This window comes from Mesoplodon densirostris, chromosome 9 (assembly GCF_025265405.1).
Source record: "Mesoplodon densirostris isolate mMesDen1 chromosome 9, mMesDen1 primary haplotype, whole genome shotgun sequence".
Classification (NCBI taxonomy): Eukaryota; Metazoa; Chordata; class Mammalia; order Artiodactyla; family Ziphiidae; genus Mesoplodon; species Mesoplodon densirostris.
In genome coordinates this window covers 62,534,138-62,554,237 of record NC_082669.1, presented here as the reverse complement: position 1 = coordinate 62,554,237, position 20,100 = coordinate 62,534,138, and the positions used below count along the sequence as shown (strand labels likewise).

The window sequence follows — 20,100 nt, the reverse complement described above, 5'->3', positions numbered from 1 at the left end:
GAACCATGTCTGTATCACCAATTCAGAACACAATATTGTCCCTCATTACCTCCAAATAATGTTTTAAGGGTTGAGGAGGGGGCTTATGTATAGGAGAGTATTCTGAATATCCAGTCTTGCGCACATGCAGTTCTAATAGTAATGATTGTTACATTTCCTTGGTGTTCCTATTCCTTTATCTTTTTCCTCAATGCCTCAGGTTTCTAGAAGAAGGGAGCTTAGAAGAGGCCGAAATACAAAAGCAGAGGATTGAACAGCTGCAGAGAGAAAGGCGGCGGGTCTTGGAAGAAAATAAGGTGGAGCACCAGCCTCGGTTTTTCAGGTATGTGTGCAGCTGGGGTCGTGTGGGTCATTGTTGGCAGGCACTGGCGATGCCTGATGCTTCTGATGTGAAGAGAACAGACTGGGGTGTCCTCTCCCCACGAGAGAGTGTTCTCGGCCCTTTTCCTGCTTCAGAATGGTGACATCCCTCCTCTGTGAAGGCCCGACTTTGTGGGGACACTGTCCCCAGGCTGCCCCACTCAGCCCTGCTTGTGTTCCTTGGTCTCTCCCAGGGCCTCTCCCAGGACTTTGCAGAGAGGTTCTCAGTAAGTGCTTGTGGGAGAAGCAACGAGACCAACCAAACCCAACTCCCAGTACCAGGCCAGCTTATTCAAGCCATGTCTAAGGTTGGTCCCCCAAACGGGTAGATTCTACACAGTGATGGAGATAATTAGCTATCACCCCGTTCTTCACCAAACTAGAACTTCCAAGTAATCTAATTCTTGAATTGCAGAAGTTCCAATATACTGGGGCTTGAATTTGGAACACTTAGTATTATTTTTAAAATAGCTTGCTAGGAGGGTCTCGTTAAGAACAGACTGAAAGATTTAGAAGGGGCGTCAGAGATCATCCGCCCTTCACCCCCTCTTTTATTTTAACTGCAAAGAAACGAAGGCCCAGGGGACATAGGGGATCTGTGGAAAGACCCAGTGCAATGTCCCAGACTGGGGTCTGGCTCTCTTGACTACAGGCCAGGGCTGGATATGGTTTTAGGGGTTTTTAGTTTGTTCATTTTTTTTTAATCAGCAACGGAACAATCACAGGTAGAAAAGCAGCCAGCTCCTGCCCTACCTATTCCCCCAAGTCTTCTTTTCAGGATTTTGTTGTTGTTTGCAGGGATTTTTTGGTTGTTATTATTTTTTAATGGGCAACAGAAACACTTTTAGGAGGATTTAGCAACTAATCTATCAGCTGCATCAATAAAATTATATATTTCCAAAACAGCAAAATAGCAACAAGTTATGTTTTATCCCCAAAGTCTTATGTCCTTTCCCCTAAAGTTGATGTGGATTTTGATCATTTCACAGACTCAGAATATGAGTGATTGAAGATCAGTAGGCCAGAGTTTTATCCCAGAATATTCATAACTTCATTTAAAAAATAAGACACCTTAAATTATTTTTTTTTATAAAGGCAAGGGATAGGTAAATGGATAGACTAACAGACTGATCAATTGATTTTGGTAATATCTGTTACAGAGGTTCATTAAAGTATTTTTAGGATCATTAAAAATTGTGGATAACCAGACTGTCTCAGGAACTAGATAAGGAGATTTATCAACTTGATCTGATGTAAAAACCTCAAAAATGACTTCACACAGTCTGTGGATCTCTGTGGGAAGTGAACTAACATGTAAATGCGAAATATAAAATGTTATCTGGGCTATCAGTGCAACCATGTAAGAATTACGTCTGGAATGGACAAGGACTGAACACAGCTGCAGTTCTTTCTCCTTCTGATTGTCTGTAAAATTATCAGAGTATTAGATGTGGCAAGTAAAACTGTGAGAGAAGAATTGTTCAGCAGTAGCAGTCCGGGAACTGTTCCAATTAGACGCTGGCAGAGATGACAGAGGAGCATGGGGACTTGGACGTTTCCATTGACACTCACTGAGGAGCCACGAAAACATCACTGGAAATTTCAAGGGGAAACTACAGCTCTGGCAGCGATAGTCGTCTTTGTTTCATAGTAAAGTATCTGATATGCAGATCGATTTATTTTAAACACATCCCTTTATTGGAATAGAAAAACAATTGTGATAAAAATCTATGTTCCTGCGAATGTGGAAAAATAGACACTCCTCACTTTTGTTTCTAAAACATATGACAGTATCAGTCAGTCCACATTACAAGTGCACATACTCTTTGACTCAGAAGTTCAATTTATAGGAATTTTTAATATAACTACTCTCTTGCACATACAAAATAACATGTTTTGTTTATAATAGCTAGAGGTTGAAAACAACATCCTCAGGGCCCACCAGTAGGGTACTTATTAAATCATGGTCCAGCCCCACAATGGACTATCACGCACCTGTTTAAAAAGAAAAAAAGGAAGCCCTTTTTGCCAGAGTCACCAAACTTCTCCTGCAAAGGGCAAATGGTGAATATTGTGAGCTTCGCAGGCCATGAGGCCTCAGTAGTAATGACTCAACCCTGCTGTGCAGTGTGCAAGCAGCCGTAGACCATACTTAAATGAACGGGCATGATGTGTTCCAGTAAAATGGTATTACAGAGATAGGCTGAAGGCTGGATTTGGCCCTTGGGCTGTAGTTTGCTGACCTTATTGTGACAATGGAAAAGGATCTGTAATATATATGTGATATCAAAAACTCAAGGGGTGGGAGACCATCCAGGGCTACCATTGAATGAAAAATAGGAGAGGAGTGGAGTGTGAGTGTGCATGCATGCAGGCTCACACACGTGGAACTTCTCTGAGTGAAGCTGCTAAGATCATTGTCTCTGAAGAGAACTGGGAGGCTGGGTGTAGGAAGAAAACGTTCAGCTCTCCACTCTTTGGTACCTTTTGAATTTGGATCTACGTAATATATTATCTACTCATAGAATAGTGAACCAAGGCTATTCACTCCAGGCTGTGATTCCAATTCCTTCCAATTCCTTTCCTTTTTACTGTTAATTGATCACTTGATTTGAACTGATTTGTAACTTTTACATGGCCATACCCCAGGTGGTGGCTGTCATCCCAGCCCTGTTTTCTGTACGACAGACTCTACCCTCACCCACTTCTCTCAGAAGCACCCATTTCTCACAGCCTCTAAGTTGGAGAAGTCAAAGTCAGAAGTAGCAAAACAGTTTCCAGGCTTCCTGCTCCCTCGCTGGTCCAGTACTGGACCACAGGGACAGGGGTGCAGGTGCCAGTGATAAGCTGGGGAGGACGGGCGGGGGAGGAACGGGGTGAAAAGGAGACAGAGACTATGACAGTCTTGTCACAAGCCTTCAGCGAATTCTTTCACTTTCACAGGAAATCCAGCGATGACTCTTGGGTGAGCAGTGGCACCTACTTGGAACTTAGGAAAGATCTTGGTTTTTCCAAACTGGACCATCCTGTCTTGTGGTAAAAGAGGAAAGAGCGATACACCTTTGTACTTCTCCCGTGTTTGCTTTCTGAAGCCACAAACCTGTGTCTGTATATTTAAACAATATCATCTAGAACGTTCACTTGTGCTTCTTAGCTTAGTGTTGTATTTAAGTATATATTTTCTTCAGTAGGTTTCTTTACAATTTCAAATGTTATCACAATTGTTTATATGAATGTAGAACACCTTGATATTTCTTTTTATATATAAACTATTTAATAAAAATGAAAGATTGAATGTTAACATGTGGGTTACAAAAGAAGCTTTAACACTAATTTTCCAAAGGTTAGGAAAATTCTAATTAAATGTATGCCTTATAAAATTATGTTGGAAAAAAAATCCATCTTTCCCAGGTGCATTAAGAAATAAGAATACGAAGGGTTACTCACCTGTGTGCAAGCTACCCAGGTTTTTGTTTTGTTTTGTTTTTTTGTTTTTTTTGTGGTACGCGGGCCTCTCACTTTTGTGGCCTCTTCCATTGTGGAGCACAGGCTCCAGATGCACAGGCTCAGCGGCCATGGCTCACGGGCCCAGCCACTCTGCGGCATGTGGGATCTTCCTGGACCGGGGCACGAACCCGTGTCCCCTGCATCAGGCAGGCGGACTCTCAACCACTGCGCCACCAGGGAAGCCCCACTACCCAGGTTTAATTTGGTAGCTCAGATATCTTTTTGCCTCAGACAGCTTTTGAATTGCTCACACAGAACAATTCTGCTGGTACTGGAGTCTGAAGAATATTTGCATTTGCGCTTTAGTGCTTGGGGGAATGGTATACGATTAGTGGGATGTATGTTTTTATATAAGATGGATATGGCAGCTTCTCAAAGAGGAAGCACTCGAACTCATCCCTCCCTATAGTTTCATTGCCTTATGTGCAATTGTACCGTTACTCAGAAAAATTGTTGATAATCCGAGAAACCCCTGATAATTAAATGTCAAAATGAAATCCCAGGCGGACAGTAGGAAATTTCTCCTTAGTGAGAGCTGAATCCATTACAAGTTAAGAAACTGTTTTCTGCTTCCCACCCCACCTCTAGCCTCCTCCGCTGTTTGACCACATCTCTGTTGAATATGGAATGTCCCAATTTAGTGTAAAACATAGGTGCATTCAACATGGCAGTTTGACTTTCCAAAAGTTTAGCAAAGTAACTGATTGTTTTAAATAATTCAACATGTTTATCTTAAATACTGTTTTGGTATTTTCTACCTCTCAATAAGCACCATATTTTAGATCTTGTATGAAAAGTTTGACCACCTGCCTTATAGACAAATGTAGAGAATTGATGTTCATGTTCTTCCTTTGTGTTGTGTCCTGGTAAAGCTTTAAGTGTCTTATCGCTTTCCTACGCTTCCTTCTTACTCATATCACTCTTTTGTGAGTTTTGCAGAAGTCTTGAATAATACACACTATAACTACTGAAAGGAGAAACTTCGCCTTTTTAAATGTATTTCCAATTAATAGAATTTGTGCAGTAGTTGAATTGTGTGATCAAAGCAATTCTAACTTCTGCCCAGATTACCTTAAAACCAAAGCCTAAGTTTGAAGCCTTTCCTCTAAAGTCCATGGCGATTTTATGTAATATCAAGTAATATGGTGTGGTAAAAAGATTTCTCCAGAAAACAGATATTTAAATAATTTCAGAGAATGGTATGAGTGAAAAGTAGAATAAATAATGGAAAAAAGAATGCATGATTTTTCAGTGTCACACCAAATAACTATTTGGAGAGTACTGCACTTTCAAAATGGAGAGTTATTTAAAGTGGGTCAGTAGCCTTTTGGAATCTGCAAGTGACTAGCATTTTAAAACAATACACGACTCATTAAATATTGCTTTCATCCATTCCATTGTATCAAGACGTCAAGATGAACACAGTTCGAATATCATTTCCATTTCTAAGCAGTTAACTGACCCAATCAGATTCTTTGGTTATGTGCTTTGTTCTTTTCTTTTCAAGCATGTATCTAAATTCTGCTCACAGACGGGAAGAAGCAGGCTGTAGATTTTAAGGGTACTCCAGGGGAAAACAAATCTAGTTTTCACAGTGTGAAGGTAAATGTAGAACTTGAGTAATACTAACTGTTATAGGCCTGCTCCAGGGGCTGGCTCAAAACAAAAACAGAAAGAAAACATGCAGCCTGAATAGACGTAGCTTTGTCATGCAGTCTTTGGAAAGTCTTTAATTGTCCTGATGCTGTTATTTCAGTTGATCTTATGTTTCATTTTGTAATCACGAGGATCAAGGGACCAAATATCACCTTTGTAGTCATCTTATTTGCGATGAGAGTGGGGCTGAATTTGAATATGTATGCAAATTTTAAAGTCTATTAGTACCAACATCTATAAAGGGCTTTTCTGAAATTTAAGCAGCTTGGTGATGCATCCTATTATATAATCCTCAAATTCCCTTGAGGGGGAAATGGCTTCTTTTTTCCTTCAGTCTCTATTCTCAAAAGCATCCTCTCACCTAATTTGTATCTCAAGGACATTTTATATTCTTAGGATGAAGAAAACAGAAACATGGCATTGTTTGGGAAGAATTGAGGTAGAATTGACTTTGGATTTTGAATCTCCTGATTGCATAATGCCGATCACTGCATCACTTGAGGTACATGTTGTAACCTCCATTTTATTCCTATCATCCCATCCCAAATGTATGGTGAACTGCACAGCTGTTCTTGGAAATGGGACCTTGTACAGTCAGCCACGTTACACTTCAGTATTCCTGTTCCCCCTGCCAGTTATCTGAAGCTGCGGGACATGCTTCAGGAAGGAGCCACTGTCTCCAGGGTAGCCTGGCAGCAGGTCACTCCCTCCCCAGGCCCCAAAGCCTAGGCTGGTATTTCCTGGAGTCAAACTCAATAATCAAAGTCTCAGTGCAGCTCCTCCATGCCATTCACCTCCCAGAAGCCAGGCTGGTTCTGGCACTACACATGGAGTTCACTTTAGGACAACCGTCCGTTATGTATCAGGTCCTCACAGAATGCCCAGAAAGCCCCCATGGCCTCCTGTGCTTCTTGTGAGGTTCTTTGGGAGAGAAAAGTAGACAAACCAACTTTTAAAAAAATATATTTGCTTCATTTGGGCTGCTGCTTTTCACATTCTACTTTTAACTACTTCCAGTAAATCATTGGCTTGGGCTTCGCGAGCGCTATTCATCTGTATTCTCCAGATTTATGATGAGTGGTCTTATCCTACTATTAACAATGTCAACCCTAAAAGAAAAATGATAAAGTATACAGTTTTTATTTGGCTGTTGAAACTTGTTGTAGGTCTACTGCATACTCTGTAAGTTATGCCTTCCAGCTATCATAGGATTTCCTCAGAGCTTTTAGTTATGAGTAGGAGCAATAAGCAGTTGTTCTTATGATCTTAGGAATAATAGTTCCAATGTATTGGCATAATTTATTTGAATGTCTTTAATTTTGATATTAACATTGTCATACCTCTATTTTTGCTACCAAATGATAGCTATTTTCATGTGCTCAATTTTCCCTACATTGTATGAATCTGTTGCTTAGTGTTTGTCTTTATTTTTCTGCGTTGGATATATATATATCACATAAGTCTGCAAATTGCAGCAGTCTGAAATGCAAACCATTTTCAGAGACTTTGGTTTTGAGGAATGCAATGATGAGGAGTTGTTAATTTATTTTATTCATGATGATTTTATCTTCCTCTCTTACCCTCAGAGGATACTATTTTTTTTAATGGATATTTGTAAATCTTTCATCTAACCATTTATAAGATTATTTTCTGTTTAAAATCCCAGCCTTCCACCCATCCCCTTATGCCTCCCCCAAAAGCTCTGACTAATTTGTTTTTCCCCCTCGTGAAGCTAGTTGACTGTGAATAAATAACATGGAAAAAGGCCGCTCCTGTCGTTGTGTTTCCAGGTTAATGGGCATATGTGGCTGCTGAACGGACAGAGCAAGACTCTAGCTGAGACTTTGCTGAGGGAGAAACACACAAGATTAGCTCAAGTGATGGGGTTGGAAATAAAAAATACCCCAGAACATAAAGAAGCCTGGAAACTTTGGCAAAAGTTACCATACTTTTGGTGTGAACATTTCCAAGGTGTACTACAAATGTAGATCCCCCAGCCTTTGGCACAGGAGACCTGAGGCAGCTAGAGCCCCAGACAGCCCCCAAAGAAGCCCTGTCTGTTCAACCCAGCGTGCTATGGAAATATTATTTTCTGTGTGTCCTAACATGAAAAAGGAAAATGCCGATTAGTCACACTGATTTAATGGCCCTTAGGAATGTCTGACTCATCTCCCACACCCAACTTGTGTCCTTTGCAATGCCCCAAACACTTAACCTTCCCTCAAGTCCCATTCGAGTGAGTTCATATATTTATGGTGTTATGCACGCACTGGATCTCAGTTACACACATAAGGTCACATCTCTGCCTCCCCCAAAGCACTAAAGAGACAACCAAAAGCAACTCATGAACCTTGATTGGATCCTGGCTTAAAAGAAAAGAAAAACAAGCTATAAAAGGTATTTTGAGGGAAATTAGTGACATTTGCATATAAACATGAAATTATTGCTAATTTCCATATATGTTTATGATATTGCCTGTTGATCTGTATCAAATCTGCCATCAAAGAAGGATTGACATTATTCCAAATAATACGAACACTAAAGGAAATCCTAAAAGGCAACCTCAGACCATTTTAACGTGCTGGCCATTATTGGAATAGATATTAAAGCATCCTAAGGTGTTGACTTTGAGGAGGCAATGAAATTTGAAGGTACGAGTTTTCGGTCTCTAGTTTAGGAACTCAGTCATATTATTTTCTAGTCATACTGGTGGAATACCTGCACTAACATAATATCCATCAGTGACCAGCAAATCAGGACATCATGGTCCTAGTTGACACCAATCAGGAGTTTCTTATTATGGACTAATTAGTTGGAGTCCCTGCAGGAAAGCGAATCCAGCTCCATAGCTCAGGAGATTTAAATGAAGGGCTACTTGCAGGGCTATTAGCAGGATTAAGGCATATCAGCAACAGCTGGAAGTTGTAACCGCCCCCGCAGGAGCTGGAGCTCCAAGGAGGGAAGGGTGGTCAGGAGCTGTATTGGAGGGACATTCGGCCTCTGCCAGAAAATCCAGTCCAGCGTCAGGAAGAGATCTCCCAACCTCGGTCTCCTCTGGCTGCCATTCTCCCTGATGACTGAACTCAAGTGGGTACAAGCCCCGAAATGCAGGAGGAGGCCCCGGGCCAACAGAGAAACAAGCACCTGGACCTTATATTCACCGGCATCTGCACGTCTGAGCTTTCAGAGGAATGTTCAGTAAGTAAATAGGCTTCAGGGCCAATTTTTTTTTAGGGAGGATAGAATTGATTTTGGCTTCCAGTTATTTTACCAAGGATGAATTATGATTAACTGTGCTTTTTAAAAACTGGTTCTCCATGATATTACTGTTGTAACACTTTTAATGAGTTAAGGGCAGCCTCTTTTCTTTATTAAATGCCATAGTTTAAACAGGTATCAGACTGGGAAAAACATGTCAGCTTAAGCAGCAATTCTCAAATTTGGCTGATGTCCTGGGGGGTTTCACACACACACACACACTTACACACTTACACACTTCCTCTGGGTGGTTCAGACCCAGACAGCCTCACACAGTCTGTTGACCAGCATTTGCTCACCACAGAGCAGGAACACCACTTTCAATTTCATGATTGTTCTAGGACTTAGAAAATGGCATGTTGGTAAGAACTATGTGTTTCTTTTCATGACATTTCGCTCATTGCTTTTGTGCTTTATTTGAGATGTAAAGTTAGGGGCCTTGACACTCGTGGGTACTTTAACACAGGTGTCCCCAACCCCCAGGTCCCGGACCAGTACCTTCCTTGGCCTGTTAGGAACCGGCCGCACAGCAGGAGGTGAGCGTGGGAAGCTTCCTCTGCCGCTCCCCATTGCTCGCATGACCACCTGGACCATTACCCCCCTCAACCGTCTGTGGAAAAATTGTCTTCTACGAAACCAGTCCCTGGTGCCGTAAAGGGTGGGGACCTCTGCTTTAACAAGGGCCTGCAGACAGGGAGCGAGTAGCAGCTGCTGTGATGGATGCTTTCTTTGAAAAGTATTTACTGAGCCACGAATGGTCCCAGACACGGGCAATACATGGCCTTCCTCCTTGAGAAGCTTCCAGTCTTCTGGGAAGCCAGTGGGTCGGTGAGAAACTGCAGTGCGTAAGAGGGCTCTTGGATGTGGTAAGAGGATGCCCATGTGATGAGGGGAGAGGTGACGGGGCTCAACCACACTGCAGACGTGGCCTGAGAGGAGGGCTGAATCACAGAGCCAGTGAAGGAAGGAGAGGGCTTTGTGGCCAGGGGAGTCTGGGGGAGCGGGGAGAGGAGGCATGGGTGACTCAAGCCAGTTAGACCACCCAACCAGTGTCACAATGAAATGTTTTGATGTGTCACAATACCTGGTGTTTCCTCAGCCTGGAGCCATGAGACAAGGGTGGGGAGAAGAGGTAGGCAGCGCCCAGGCATCCAAGGGGGCCGAGGGGATCACGCCCGAGGACCCCTCTTCTACCTCTGCGGCAGGGTCACATAAGCTTCCACCTCCAGTGTCCCCTCCCCATACATCCAAACACAGTGTAGTGAGGGAAACGGAGGCCAAGCCTGGGAAATCTAAGAGGTTCACCATGTCTCCAGAAGTGACTGAGAATTACCAGAGCAGATTTTCTAAATTATCAGATTAGACTAAGGGTTTTTTTTTGTAATTTTTTATTGTGGTAAAAAATTTTTTATTTATGTTTGATGTATGGCACTGTGTAAGCTGAAGATGTACAGCATAATTGACTTACATATATTGTGACATGATCACCACCCTAAGTTTAGTTGACATCCATCTTCTCATATAGATACAAAAAAGAAAAAAAATGTTTTTTTCTTATGATGAGAACTCTTACGATCTACTCTCTTAACAACTTTCAACTATACCATACAGCAGCATTAGCTCTAGTCATCATGTTGTATATTACATTCCCAGTACTTATTTATCTCATAACTGGAAGTTTGTACATTTTTGGGTGTGCAGGTCAGTGGCATTAAGTGCATTCACATTGTTGTGCGACCATCACCACTCTCCATCTCCAGAATTTTTTTCATCATCCCATACTGAGATTCTGTACCTATTTAAACTAAACAACATTGGACCTCGAGTTAATTTTTTTCTTGCTAACCAATAGGTGAAGGGCTCGTGAGGAAGACCAGATCAGTTAAAAGATGAAAGAATTGCATTTCTCTCACTTCTGAGTTATAGTGTATGATAATTTTGCGAACTCACTACCAGAGCCTCACCACAACCCCATTTAGGCAATCCCCATTTAACAGAAGTGTTCACTGAGGACCAGAAGTTAAGCAATTTGACCAAACCCTCCCAACTCCTTAATAGAGTCGGAATATGGGTGCATGTCTGATGTGTTTCAAAACCCAGCTCCTTCTGCTACCGAATGAGATATGTGATCCCAACAACCTTTTCCTTTCCAAGAACTTGTTCTCTAATTTTAGTCCCAAAGGTTTCCTTAGGTCTTTGAAGCTGACACAGGGAGCTCATTGGACAGGAAAAGAACCCTGGGATGGGACTTGGGAACCTAACTGTAGTTAATGGTGAGAACTTGTGTAGGTCACTTATCCTCCGCAAATCTCACTTGGCCCCAACATCAAATGAACAGATTGTTATTAAATTTCTCTCTGTGCTGCCATGTTGTGATCTCAAGAATAGGCAGAGGGGCTTCCCTGGTGGCGCAGTGCTTGAGAGTCCGCCTGCCGATGCAGGGGAAACGGGTTCGTGCCCCGGTCTGGGAAGACCCCACATGCCGCGGAGCGGCTGGGCCCGTGAGCCATGGCTGCTGAGTCTGCGCGTCCGGAGCCTGTGCTCCGCAACGGGAGAGGCCACAACAGTGAGAGGCCCACATACCGCAAAAAAAAAAAAAAAAAAAAAAAAAGAACAGGCAGAAATGTTCTTTGATCAATCAATAAATATTCACATCTCTGCCTCCCCCAAAGCGCTAAAGAGACAACCAAAAGCAACTCATGAACCTTGATTGGATCCTGGCTTAAAAGAAAAGTAAAACAAGCTATAAAAGACATTTTGAGGGCAATTAGTGACATTTGCATATAAACATCGTGAAATTATTGCTAATTTCCATATATGTTTATGATATTGCCTGTTGATCTGTATCAAATCTGCCATCAAAGAAGGATTGACATTATTCCAAATAATACGAACACTAAAGGAAATCTTAAAAGGCAACCTCAGACCATTTTAACGTGCTGGCCATTATTGGAATAGATATTAAAGCATCCTAAGGTGTTGACTTTGAGGAGGCAATGAAATTTGAAGGTACGAGTTTTCGGTCTCTAGTTTAGGAACTCAGTCATATTATTTTCTAGTCATACTGGTGGAATACCTGCACTAACATAATATCCATCAGTGACCAGCAAATCAGGACATCATGGTCCTAGTTGACACCAATCAGGAGTTTCTTATTATGGACTAATTAGTTGGAGTCCCTGCAGGAAAGCGAATCCAGCTCCATAGCTCAGGAGATTTAAATGAAGGGCTACTTGCAGGGCTATTAGCAGGATTAAGGCATATCAGCAACAGCTGGAAGTTGTAACCGCCCCCGCAGGAACTGGAGCCCTCACGGAGCTTACCTACAGATTTCAGAATCTGCCCTAAATTATTCTTTTATATTCTGTCCTGAAAATGGGAAATATTTGGCCATATGGAAGAATTACATTGCTTATTTAGAAAGTACTGTCAGGTTCTGAATCATGTTTTGTGAAGTCAAAATGATCCAAGAGTGAACAACAGGCTTCAAAGCCTATTGATATGGTCCTTTGCCTACACATTCATCAAGCCAACAATACAGGGAATACAGGGAGATTTTAAAAATTAAGTTTCTGTGCTTGTGGAGCTTAGAGTCTATTGGGACAGAGGGTGGGGGCCAGGGGTGGAGACAATGAGCTCATAAACAGATGTGTGGTGTGACATGTGAAAGTGCTGTGGAGGAAAATCCTCAAGGACTGTGGGCAGGGAAGATGAATATTTCAATAGCAAATACAAGTCTGAAGCAGGGATGAGTCTGGTGCATTTGAGGCAAGGAAGCCAGTGCAGGTGGAAAAGTGTGAGTGGGGGAGAGGATGGCAAATCAGAATTAGGGCAGGGAGGTACTTGGGGTCATAGGACTTTGGTTTTTACTGAATGGGATTAAAAGTCAATGAAGGGTTTTGAGCAGAGGAACGACATGATTTGATTTATGATTTTAAAGGGTCATCTGGCTGCCTGGTGGAGATTGTAGGGGTCACAGGCAAAAACAAGGAGCCCAGTTTGGAGGTTATTGAACTCATCCAGAGAGAGATGGTGGAGGTTCGGACCAGAGTGGAAGTAGTGGAGGGAAGCAGAAAGAAATTGGAAATACTTTGAAGGTAGAACCAACAAGATTGTCCAAAGAGTTGGATTTGGGATGTGGGAGGAGAGAAGTCGAGGATGACTCTAAGTCTGTGGCCTGAGCCACTAGAAGGATGAAGTTGCCATGAACTGAGATAAGGAAGACTATGGGCAGAGCAGATTTGGGTGCTCTGGTGAAAAAATTAGGTGGTGAATTTTTTTGAGAGTCCTCTTAAGTAGGCAGCTGGATACGAGTGCAGTAGAGGGTAATGCAGCAGGCTTGGGTTGTTCAAACCTTGCAATTTGAACACAGAAAAGGCTGGACCTTGACCATCTTTTGGGAGATCCCTCTAAGCCCTTGGAATATCCTTCCTGATAAGAGTGTTTTTATATACCTGGGACCTTGGGCCATGCCAGATAGTTTATAGTAAAAATGTGGTTATGGTGGGGACTTTGGGCTACACTGTATCAGTTTGACCTCTGGAAGGGCTGGAAACTAAGTAACTGTGGTCAGCCATGTGGATGCTCCATGCTTATGTGACCAGTGCTGGACCCTGAGGCTCCCCTGGTTGACAACACTCTGAACATGTGGCCACACCTAGTTACGGGGATTCCTCGAGTGAAAAATGCAGGAGAGATTTTAGACTTCTCCGCCTCCCTCATCCCCACGTTCGTGGGACCTGAGTCCTGCCCAGTCCACCTGAGAAGTTCCTCCTTCTTACCCACAGCCCTGTCTCCAGCCAGACCCTCAGTGGTTCCTGCCTGGCCGAATGGAGCCTCTGTCCACAGTCCCAACTCCTCGCCATCCATCCTTTAAGCCCCAACCAGAGTGACTTTTCTCAGCTCTGGTCACAACGTTAATCTCATTACAATACGTCTCTGCTCAGAACACCTCAGCATTGTGTGTATGGAACACTGTGGTCCCAAGCCCAGCCTTTGGAGACAGAGACTTGGGTTTGAAGCCTGGCTCTGGTGTTTCCTCAGTTCTGCACTGGAGTTCTCCCCCAAGCAATGTCATGTGGATCACCGGTTGCTGCCATTTACTGATGGCTCACACTGTGCTAATCACTGTCTCCAAGGCTCCCTCAGTGTCCCCGCATCACCAAGAAGGAAGTGGAGACCTAGGCTGAGGAACTTGCTAACAGTCACAATCTCGAACTCGATAAAGCCAGGATTCAAATGCTCTCAGCCTCTAAACCAGCAGTTCTCAGAAAGTGGTCTGGGAGCCCCTGGGCAAGGTCTGAAATAATTTCATAACAATGTTAAGATACTCTTTGCCTTTTGCACTTTCTCTTGAGTGTACAGTGGGACTTTCCAGAAGCTACATGACGTGAGTGTGCAAGGTTAATGCAGAAGCAGACATGAGCAGTCAGCTGTCTTCTTTTAAGCCAGACAGTAATGATATTTGCAAAAATATAAAGCAATGCTATTCTTCCCTCTAATTTTTTTTGTTTTGGAGACTCTGGTTGTATTTCTTTAAAAGTATGTTTTTATGTTAACATATAATGGTTTATTTTCCATACTTTTCATGAATTAATATTTCTCAGTTTGAACTTCTAATACAGTAAATATCAGTAGATATAACCTACATAAATGAAAGCTCTCTGGGGTTCTCTATAATTTTTAAGAGCATGAAGTTTTTTAAAGAGCATACAGTTTTTAAGAGCATATTTAATCTTGAGACCAAATAGTGTGAGAAACACAGCACTAAGCTGTACATAATAGGTAAATTGCTTATTATGGTGCCTAGTGGAGAATAAGGGCTCAATAAGTGGTTGTTTTTTACTATTTTATACGGTGCTGTAAATGAATAATAAATGCACTGGCCCTTGACTACTCTACACCTCACTTCTCCTCACTTCCCTGGATGCCCTCTTCTCCCCTGTTTTACTGATTTGCCTGTAGTCTCAGATCCCCAAGCCTTTGCACACTCTGTTCCTCTTAGAGAAACGTCTCCCCCACCACATCTACCGAACTCACACCTTCTCCCCCTCAAGCCTCAGCTCAAGCATCTGCACCTTTTAGAAGGCTTCCTGGAGCTGAGCTCTGCACCCCTAACTCCCTGTCCAGGACCCGCCCATCATACATACTGACTTGGGTGGAAAGTCCTGGGGATTTTGTTAATTTCCTTGGAGAGGAAGATTTTTGTTACCACCCATTCAGTATACTTGAGAAAGAGGTCTTCTTCCTGGAACAAAGCCATTTCCCGTCACTAGAACAATAATTGCAAGAAAGATCATGGCCTAGGCCAGTGCGTCCCCAAATGTGGCCTAAACCCCGTGCTACCATATCACTGAGGTGCATCTTAATATGTGTGTTCCTGCCCCCATCCATGACCTACCAAGTCACACTCCCTGAGAATATACATTTTTGTTAAGCTTTTTTTCTCTGTGTTTTTATTGGTTGATTGCTTTTAAAATTTTATTGGAGTATAGTTGATTTACAATGTTGTGTTTCAGGTGTACAGCAAAATGATTCAGTTATACATATATTCATTCTTTTTCAGATTCTTTACCCATACAGGTTATTACAGAATATTGAGTATAGTTCCCGGTGCTATACAGTAGGTCCTTGTTGGTTATCTATTTTATATATAGTAGTGTGTATATGTCAATCCCAAGCTCCTAATTTATCCCTCCCCACCATATTTCCCCTTTGGTAACCATAAGTTTGCTTTCGATATTTGTAAGTCTGTTTCTGTTTTGTAAATAAGTTCATTTGTGTCACTTTTTAAAATTAGATTCCACAGTGAGTGATATATGTGTCTTTCTCTGTATGACTTACTTCACTTAGTATGATAATCTGTAGGTCCATCCATGTTGCTGCACATGGCATTATTTCATGCTTTTTAATGGCTGAGTAATATTCCATTGTATATATATACCACATCTTTATCCATTCCTCTGTCGATGGAGAATATGATTTTTTTTTAATAACAAAGTCTTATGTTGATTCGGTGATTCTTATATGCACAAAGGTCTGAGAACCAGTCTTCTAGGTACTACTAGGTGCCGTCGAGTAGGGAGAAAGATGACTAAGAATAATACTATGGTGAGAAAGGAAATAACCTACAATGAATATTTACCACGTATGGAAACTTATTAAAGGGAGTTGGTTCTATTGGGAAGGGGGTCAGGGAGGATTTCACAGAAGACGTGACGTTGGACTTGGTTTGACTGGGAGTTTTTAGGCCGAGAAGGACAACAAGGGTATTCCAGCCAAAGAGAAGGTCACGTGTCATGGAAAAGAAGCCTGAAAGCATGGGACACAGACAGAGAAAGGCAGAAAACCCTCTGCATTCTGTGCTTTGATGTTATGTACAACCAAGAAACTCGGGGGATATTAATTTGGCTACTTAGCTGCTATGTGCTGGGTGGTAAACATGAGCTTTCCAGCCATTGGAGAGACGTTTGTGCATCTTGACTACTAATCAATAAACTGATATCCTGATTTGTAAATTGACCTTTGGTTAGGGTGGATCAGTACTACAGAATGTGTCAGGTGGCAAAACTCAGTTTCTAACCTGTAACACTGAGGCCTTAAATGTGATTTCACAAGGTGTGAGGTGCCCCATGAGGCCAGCCAGAAGAACCAGCTGACCTCTCAACCCTCTTGTAGTGGACACTGTAGTTTGCTTCCCAAAGCCACCACGTTAGCCTCCTTCTTACTTACAAACAGCGCTTTGGTTCTGTTCAGATATGGACAGCCTTGTGTTTGAAGGGAGGCCAAGCCCCTTCCCTGGCCCCAGCATCTCAATCAGACTAAACCAATATGGCAATTCCTCCTCCTGCCAATGACTGACTTAGGAATGGGCTTGGGATGAGATGTGGGAAGAAATCTGCTGGCAGCCTGAGAAATGTTTTCCACAGAAAGGAACTAAGGAGAAGGCCATCTCCTTTCCAGCCTTGAACTGTTGTGTGGATTGTTTCTACAGTCAACCTGAAACCAGGAAGAAGAAAGCCTGAGGGCAATACCAGGGGGCTGAGGATGGCAGTGAGAAATGGCAAACAGAGGCTGGGCTGTAGATGATGTCACTGAGTCTCTGAATTAGCCACCCTGAAACTGCTCTACCTGTGCACGTCTTGATATGTGAGATGACAGGTGTCCTTATTCGTTAGGCCATTTTAGTTTTTTGTTTTTTTTTTTCAGCGGAACGCACACTAATGGCACCCCTCTGACACAGACACACACAAACACAACATACCACTTATCACTTCCCTAACGTGGGAACTGAAATTAAGGAGTCACAGGGAATGTTGGAGCAGCCTTACTGCTGGGCCTCCAGAAACTGATAAATATTTATGGAACTAGCAGATTATTCAGAATCCCACCCACTTCTATCAATAAGATTATCTTTTCCTGCACAAGGACAGGTTAATCCCCCTCCTGTGTACCCCTCTGCCACTATGTCTGCCATTCTGCAGTTACCAACAACTTTGTTATCAGATGATCTTTTCTCTGTCATGGCTTCTGTTTGTTCATAGTTTCTGCTGCTTAATTTCTCTCTGGATATCTTTCAGCTTCTGCAGCTGACAACTTCATGTATCTACATTTCAGTTTTTCTAGAAACGTGTCACATCCCAGTGGGTAAGGCTGTCATGTCAGCCATGTCATCTGCTGCTGACAACACTGTAAGTTGACTGCAGTGGAGTCACAGGTCCAGCCCTAGTCCACCTGGTGGAGGCCTAGGTGGAGGGTCACACTGTACCAGTGTGACAATTTATGCAGAAAGAACCATGTAGAAACTAGGGATTGTGGAGTCTGGGGAGTATCGTGAAGTATTATCTGTTCAGTACTACGGCAGCTTGCCAGCTGTCCCGCCTATATTAATTAATTCTCCTATTACTCCAAAATCATAGAAGCTTTGGCTGGGCACGTGCTTAGCCAGTGAATGACATTTCCCAGACTCATGCTAGTTGTGGCTGCGTGACTATATTCTTACTGAAATGTCACGAGTAGAGTGTTATGTGCAGCTTCTGGGATATGCCTTTAAAATGAAAGGAATGTCCCCTCCCCATCCTGGTCTCCCTTTCCTGCTGGCTGCATATGGATGGAATGATGGAAACAGGAACAGCTTTCTTCCACCTCAAGATGGAAACTGCATGTTGGCAAGCCAACAAGGTCAGTGGACCTTGGGACCAACACCTAGGGTCACCAGCTTGTCTTGGTTTGCCCAGAACTGTCTGGATTTTAGCACTGAAAATCCCACAAACCAGGAACCAGTCCTGGACAAACTGGACAGTTGCTTGCCCCGCATGGTCGAGTTGCTACACCAGCTCTGGACCATCTACTTGAACTCTTGTTAGCAAAAAACAAAAAACAAAACCCAAACCCTTTTCTTTGTTTACATCACCCTATCCTATCTCCGAATTAATACAAATACATTTGGTCTAAAGAGCCTGTTGACCACATTTTTGTTGTTGCTCAGCCTGAGGTCTGATGCTGAGGTCTGGAGCTCCTCAGCCAGGCTTCTGGAGCCCATGGTGGGACTGCCTGTGTCTGGGTTCCAACCTCTCATAATGGGGGCTTCAGGGGAGGCTGAGACCTGACTTCTAGCTCTAACCTGGTCCCTCTCCTTGGATCTCTCATTCCCTTTCCGAATGGGAAGTGACTTTTGAAACCTGCTGACTAGTCTGTGCTAACACCCCTTCGTAAACACACACAAACATAAATATACACGTGTACACACATCCACGCACACACATCCACACGCATACACACATTCTCTCTTTCCTCTCTCTCCCCCCACTCTACCCCTTTTTTTGATACTCAGCCTTTTAGAGGAAGCCTTTATGGAGATCATAAGGGAAGCTGGAGTAGATTCAAGGGCAAAGTAGATTTGTTTTTCTTTTTTTAAAATCACACAATATATGTTCCTCGCAGAAGAATTAGAAAATGGAGTTTGGTTTCATAAACTTTTTCCTTTAAGGCAAACTAAATGAGAACAATAAATATAGCTCATTAGGATTTAATCCCCTTTGGTCACACTAAGAGACACTACTCTCATATCAAAGGACACTTGAACTGATCTGATGATGGAGGGGGGGTTTCAGGAGAGGGAGGGGAAGCTTCTTGGAAGCAGAGGAGTTCAGGCTCACAGGCAAACTATGACCTCGCTCCTCCATGACGTCACCTGCAGCGATGGCCCCAAGAGGAGTCAGGGACTCTCTGCATGTCTGTTTTCCCAGGAGGGCCCTAGTTTCAAATACCCTACCCTCTGTCCCTAAGAGCCATCTAAAACCACCAGACTTCCAGTTGTTCAATTCCTCAGCTACACTTCCTACACTGCTTCCCGCTCCCTGAAGCAACCCTAAAAGCCTGGGTGCAGTCATGGGTATGGGTTTTGGTTCAGGTAATATGCAGGGCCAGATTTCGAGGCCCTGCCTATGTGGGCAATTTCAGGGTGTCCAAATTTTGTTGACTGGTGAAAATGTTTTTTCCATTTATCCTCAAAAGAGTTCAACCTGTGTAGGGAAGGCAAATGTGTTATTTTCCATAAAAGTTTCTTTGAAATTTATACTCATGGTGGATGTTTTTGTTCATTTTTTAGTCATAAAAGTAATACATTACTTTTACCAACAGAAAATAAGTAATTATAAGCTAAAAGGAAAGAATAAAATGGAAACTTCCTGAGTTTGTACCACCCCAAGAAAATAGTGCTAATATTTTGGCATATAATTTTTAACTTTTTAGCATTATTTCCATTATACACATTTCTATATCACACATACAGATGAATCTCTGGTCTGTTCAGAAATAAAAGGACACAATTGGCATCAGATTGGTTTGGGAAATAAATGATCTTTGGGGCAGGAGGTGAGAATAGTGACCTAAGAAATGATAAAGTGAGGCCATCTCATCAAGTTCATTTGTGTAATAGAACAGCTGTTTATATCTGATCTAGGAGGTTTCAGTTAAGGTGATTTATTCATGTTTAAATTTTAACTGAAATTTTACATGACATAAAAGCAAATCCTAGTGTGGTGGTGAAGACCTGGTTATCAAATAAAACCTGTGATTTGCTTTAAAATGAAATGATGGTGGTTGTGGGGCAAGGAGTAGATATAGATGAAACAAGATTTCCCATGAGTTGATAATTATTGAAGCTGGATGATGGATACAGGGACCTGTATTATACTACTATATCTTATTTGGTATAGGTTTGACATTTTTGATAACAAAAAGTTAAGCAACAAGTATACGCAGGCACTGGCTCATGGCTCATTAAAGTCTGACTCAAGCCTTTCGATCTTCCCATTT

At 42.5% G+C, this 20,100-nt stretch overlaps 1 protein-coding gene across 6 annotated transcripts in view; it reads left to right on the top strand.

The window, feature by feature from the left end:
* Window positions 1-3,661, top strand: part of OSBPL3 (oxysterol binding protein like 3) — a 205,568-nt gene extending 201,907 nt beyond the window's left edge. For all 6 annotated transcript variants that reach the window (XM_060107665.1, XM_060107666.1, XM_060107660.1 and 3 more), the window contains 2 exons: window positions 200-322; window positions 3,304-3,661. In XM_060107665.1, the coding sequence (XP_059963648.1) occupies window positions 200-322; window positions 3,304-3,400 (220 nt within the window). In that variant the 3' untranslated portion in view covers window positions 3,401-3,661. The remainder of the gene's footprint in view (window positions 1-199; window positions 323-3,303) is intronic.
* The last annotated feature ends 16,439 nt before the right edge of the window (window positions 3,662-20,100 follow it).